This window comes from Myotis lucifugus, unplaced genomic scaffold (assembly GCF_000147115.1).
Source record: "Myotis lucifugus unplaced genomic scaffold, Myoluc2.0 scaffold_1525, whole genome shotgun sequence".
NCBI classification, from domain to species: Eukaryota; Metazoa; Chordata; class Mammalia; order Chiroptera; family Vespertilionidae; genus Myotis; species Myotis lucifugus.
Window position 1 is genome coordinate 54655 of NW_005872573.1, and position 5634 is coordinate 60288.

The window sequence follows — 5634 nt, forward strand, 5'->3', positions numbered from 1 at the left end:
GACGGAGAAGCTGGGACCGAGACACAAGTCCCAGGAAGGAAGGTCTGGGGCCAGCAGGGGCGGGTGGGGGTGCTAACAGCCGGAGCTGACTGTGGACAGCAGAGAAGGTAGGAGGAGTGCCTGCAGCCTCCGGCAGGGAGCTTCCTGTCCCTGGTGGCATTCAGGCAGAGACTAGACTAGATGAGGACCCTCAGGAATGCAGAACAGGGGATTCCCACAACAGGCGGGACACCGGGTTAGACTAGAGCAGCGGTTCTCAACCTTCCTAATGCCGTGACCCTTCAATACAGTTCCTCATGTTGTGGTGACCCCCAATTTCATTGTCACAAATTGAACATAATTAAAGCATAGTGATTAATCACAAAAACAATATGTAATTATATATGTGTTTTCCGATGGTCTTAGGCGACCCCTGTGAAAGGGTCATTCGACCCCCAAAGGGGTCTCGACCCACAGGTTGAGAACCACTGGACTAGAGCATCTCTCAGATCCCTGACAAGGCTGCCAGCCCAGGAGTCGATGAACCAGAGGGAGGGGGCGTCTAGAAAAAGGGACTATGCTGCCCTGCCCCCCAGGACCATCCCTCCCTTCCAGACTGTGCTCTGTGCCCTTTGATGGCTTCCATCAATGGCTCCCTTGACAGCCCGCACCCCCAACCTGGGTTGGGCTTTGCCAAAGGAGACACCAATGGAGGATGAGGAAGGAAGAGAGGTCCCGGCTGTGGGGTGGCTGCTGGCTGCACCCGCCTTTGACATTTGCCCACACTCTGCCCGCCTTTGAGGACCATTGGGACTTTGAGGACATTGCCAGGAGTTTGGGGGGATCTTTAAACAGAAACCCCTCTGGAGGGGTAGCACAGAGTCCCGTGGAAATCCCCGACGAGGCAGCGCTAGACACCCAGGTGTATGGGATGGTTTCTCAGGCCCCTTTTCTCTCTGGGGCGGCTGTTCCTCTGAGAAAGCTACCCTCGGGGCCCAGACTGAGAGCCGAGGATCAGCCACCCCGAGGCCGGAGAGGACAGCCCCCCCTGCCTGGCCTCCCCCAGCCCCTCCTGCTCAGGGCGGTTGGGGACCCACTGGGACAAGGCCAGCTCCACCAGAGCGGTCTGTGTCCTCGTCTGCAAGGTGAGGGGGCGAGGAGACCATCACTGGGCTCCCAGGTTCTGTGACGGGGGGTCCAGGTGAGGAGGCCAAGCCTGGGCTTCTAGAACAGTCCAGCCACTGGTGTAGCTGAGAACAGCGCAGTCTGGATTACACAACAGCCTGGGTTATGGCATAAGGACAACATACTGAACGTTTCCTCATTCACGTGCCTGACACATGGCAAGTGCCAATCAAGAACCTAGAAGAAGGGGTCCTATGGGTCCCGCTGTAACGCATAGCTGGTTTTCAGTCGCCGATATTTTCTCCCATGTGTGGGAACTGAAGGGCTACAGTTCTTTAAAAGTTCTTTACTTTAGAAGGTTCTCCACGCACACCCCAAAACTGCTGGTCTCGGCATATCGAGTCCAAGTGTCATTGCGAATTCCTCCGAGTGGGATGTGGCCAGAAGGCATTCCGGTGCCTCACCCCGAGGCCTTGGCTCACTCTCCCTCCCTGGGGACCTTGACCTGGGCACCTGCCTTATCTGGGGAGGCACCTCTTTGCAGCTCCTGGGCTTAGGCACCCAGATGAGGGAGCCCGGGCAAGCCCAGCAAAGGACAAAGAGCCACTGTGCATCTCAAAGACACGGGACAGGCACGTGGAGTGACTCAGTCTGAGCCCCAACCTCAGAACAGCAGCCCAGGTGAGGCCACGGGGCGAGGCTGCAGCTGTCACACCTGGAACCTCGGGTCACCTGGCCACGCATCAGACCCGATTGGCAAGCACTTACGGAGCACCTGCTGCAGGTGCTGACACGGCACCAAGGGGCGTCGCATCCAGAACTTTGCTCTCAAGGGCGGTACCTCGCCCTCGGGGTTGGGGACAGAGGGGCTGCTGCTCCCCTGCAAGGACAAGGGAAGGGGTCCCGGAACCTCAGGGACTGGCTTCAGGGCATAAGGTCTGTGGCACCATGGGGACGAGGCTTTTCAAGGTCACATCAAGCCCCCACCTTGTGCAGGCCACCCAGAGACAGCGTGGTTTCCCCCGTGACCCACGAGTGAGAACCGCGCCCTCCGCTCACCGGCCACACTTGTCCACCAGCCCGCCGACCATCAGCGAGCCCAGCAGGCCGCCCAGGGGGAACATGGACACGGTGCAGGACCACAGGAGCAGCATGTGCTTCTCGTCCATGGACGTCCCGTGTCGCGCGTAGTAGGTGTCGTTATAAAATGACTTCAAGACCTGGAAGACATTGCCCCACGGTAGCCAAGAAGATTGGGCAACTCGTGAGCGAACTTGGAGCGGGCAGCAGCCCCAGTGCCCGGCGCCCACCTTGTGCGGCGTGTTGACCACGGCGATGTTGTAGCCGTACTGGAAGGCCGAGCCGAAGCCCGCGCTCAGGGTGGCCAGCACCAGCGTGGGCTGCAGCCTCTGCAGAGATGAGGCAGAGATGAGGTCCATGACCCGAGAAGTGGGCTCCACCAGCTGGGCCAGGTGTCGGGGACCCCAGGACCCGCCCAGGGAAGGTGGGGCGGTGGCTGGCTGGGGGTGGGGTCTCAGGGCTCTGAGACGTGGGGGGCGCCGTGGATGGCATGGTTTCCTGTTCCTGGCACACAGTCATTCCCTCCCTAAAGACAAAGCTGAGCCTCCACCACGTGCTGGCCCGGGATGGAGTGGGGGGAGGCTCTGGGAAAAAGGTTCAGCATCCGCTGGCCTCCTGGAGTTTACATTCTAGGGAAGGGGGGGGGGGCGAATAGAAAAAGGATGTACAGACACCAAGTACCAATAATGCTATGAGGACCAACAGGGTAACAGGGGAGAAGCCGGGGGGGTGGGGTGGGGGCGTGTTCAGCAGGGTGCAGGGATGGCCTCTGAGGAGGGCCTGGGAGCTGAGCCCTGAGTGGCTGAGCTCTGGGCCTGGGGGAGGAGTGTCCAGGTGGAGGGAGCCAGGGACAGAGGGCTGGAGGGCCTGAGGCTTGTCCTTCACTCGGGGCCACCACATCCCACTTCCCTGGCCACCTCAGAACCCAGGGCAGCTCCGGGGAACTGCCCCAGAGCCCGGGGGGCGCAGACTTGGGACAGGTCTGCGGCTGCCTGAGGCGGTGCTTCCCGGGACTCCAGGCGACCAGCGGTCCAGAGCCACCGCCCTGGGCCACGCTCCACCCTCGGCTTGCCTGCTAACTGCGCCCCTAACTCCACCCCACCATCAGCTGCGTGACTGCCCGCAGACCTCAGCCCTGCTGGCCTGGGATCCAGCCTGCGGAGAAGGGTGGGGTGCGGGATTCAGCTGACTGATCCCCGGTGCTGTCCTTACCGCTGTAGGCGTTTCAGAAGCCGCCCCTCCCTCCACGGGTCCCCTCTTCTGGTGGGAAAGGGACAGTGACAGGGGCCTCTCCTAGCCTGGCACTTACCCCCTCCCGGGGTGGGCTGGGCACCTCCATGCCGCTCAGGTGAGAAGTGGGTGCGCTCTGCCTCGGAGCGACACCCGGGTCTGTTCCGCACCTGCCGATTCGCCGCGGGGCCTGGGTGGCCCGATTGCCCTTTGGCCTCTGGACCCTGCCCACTTTCCCCAGAGCGCACTTTCCTTGGGTGTCTGATAAGATAAGTTTCACACAAGCATGGATTTTGTCTTTGCCTCCACCAAGGTACCACAGGGGTGCCTGCCACTGGTCCCTCCCTAGCGGTGAGCAGAACTGGGAGTCTGCCTGGGTCTCAGCCGCGTCTCCTGTTAGTTCTTTGTGCTTCCTCTCACCCACGTGGACTAATTGTCCATTTGGAGGAAAGAACAAATAAAATACTTTTACAGGCGGACAACGTAATTATTCCTAAGTACACCTACCGGCATTAAACAAGTCAATAACATATTCAACAAAGGTGTTCATTTCAGAATTACCTCTACTGAGAAAAAACGAAGTAGGGAGCGACTGAATAACGATCACAGGCTAATTAGGAAATTATGATCAAAGGATATGAATAATGGTCAAAGGATCATAATGAAAATTACGTAAGAATGTGGCAGCACGTTATGAACGTTACACGAAGTCACCAAAGCGAGACGTACCAGGGCCCTGGGCACCATGTGTTGGCATGTGGGTGGCAGCCCGAGGGCGCAGCACACGGTGAAAGAATGCGAGGTCCTTATTGCTCCCACCCATCTGCTCCTGACAGTTAGGGGTTCTCTAAAGCAGGGTGTTCCACCTTTTCATTGCCTGGCACACAGAAACCAATTACTAACATTCTGCACACACCATACAGTTGTTTTGCCGTTCTGACGTCTTTTTTGTATAACTTTGATTCGTTCCCACTGGATGGCTCTTGTTGTGTTGGCTGTTGGCATTTTGTTATTTGACGGTCTAAGGGAGAGGTCCGCGCCCCTGACTAAATAGTCAGCTATCGCACGTCTGAAGGATTCTCGGGGCGCACGGGTTTACGTCGCTGTTCCAAAGTGCTATGTGGTCTCTGCGGTGCCCCTCGTTGCTTCTGGGGCCCGGCCAGCGGAGTGGCTGTTAGGAAAGAAAGGCATGTGTCCCTCGCCCTGCTGGCTTTGTCACAGAAGAATGGGCCCTGGGCTGGGACAATGTGCTCCTGGGCTCTGCTTCAAGCAAGTGAGGCGAGGGCCTCAGGCACACCCAGCCTTCTGCTCTTCAGGCCCCCTGGGGGGAGGCAGGGTCCCTTCACAGTGCGTGCAGCCACACCGCCCGCCCGCCACAGCTGCACAGCGGGGGACCCACACACTGCAAGGGACAGGCTCCGTGCAGGCCCTCTCTCCTTTTTAAAAATATGTTCTTATTGATTTCAGAGAGTGGAAGGGAGCGGGAGAGATAGAAACATCAATGATGAGAGAGAATCATTGATCAGCTGCCTCCTGTACGCCTTCTCCTGGGGATGGAGCCCGCAAATTGGGCATGTGCCCTGACTGGGAATCGAACCGGCAGCCTTTCAGTGCACAGGACACGGCTCCAACCAGCTGAGCCACAGGCTAGGGCTCTCTCTCCTCTTTTGCTGGAAGTCCGTGCTGCACCACTAGAGCCAGGTGTGTGAACTGTCCGTTCTCAGTGACCTTGAATCATACACTGGTCTCTCCCCGAGGTGGCACTGTCCTGCCCTTTAACTTGGCTGCACAGCCTGGCCACCCAGTCAACAGTGAACTATCGACATTCATATCTTTATTAATAGTCTGTTCAAGGCAATCTAGGCTTTTTCTATCACACTCCTCAAAACTCTCCCAGCCTCTTCCCCCGCGCCCAATGCCAAAGCCATTCCATATATTTAGGTATTTGTTAGTGCTTCCCCCACTCCCCAGTACCAAGGTGGGTATGAGTTTCCTCTGGCTGCTGTAACAACCATCACAAACTTAGTGGCTTACAACAACACACGCTTATTACCTTATAATTCTGGAGGTCATGACGGTGACCCGGTTTCACGGGGCTACAATCGGGTGTCAGCAGAGCCGCGTTCCTTCCTGGAGGCTGCAGGGGGAATCCGTTCCCTTGCGTTTTCCACCTCCGGGAGGCCGCCTGCCTTCCTTGCTAGCAGCCCCTTCCCCATCTTC

At 58.1% G+C, this 5634-nt stretch overlaps 1 protein-coding gene across 1 annotated transcript in view; it reads right to left on the minus strand.

Annotated features, from left to right (window-relative positions):
• The window catches only part of SLC2A7 (solute carrier family 2 member 7), a 14189-nt gene extending 10666 nt beyond the window's left edge, over positions 1–3523 (minus strand). Inside the window, 4 exon segments of the mRNA XM_023748547.1 lie at positions 1873–1984; positions 2148–2324; positions 2415–2513; positions 3494–3523. Coding sequence (XP_023604315.1) covers positions 1873–1984; positions 2148–2324; positions 2415–2513; positions 3494–3523 — 418 coding nt within the window.
• Between the last annotated feature and the right edge of the window lie 2111 nt (positions 3524–5634).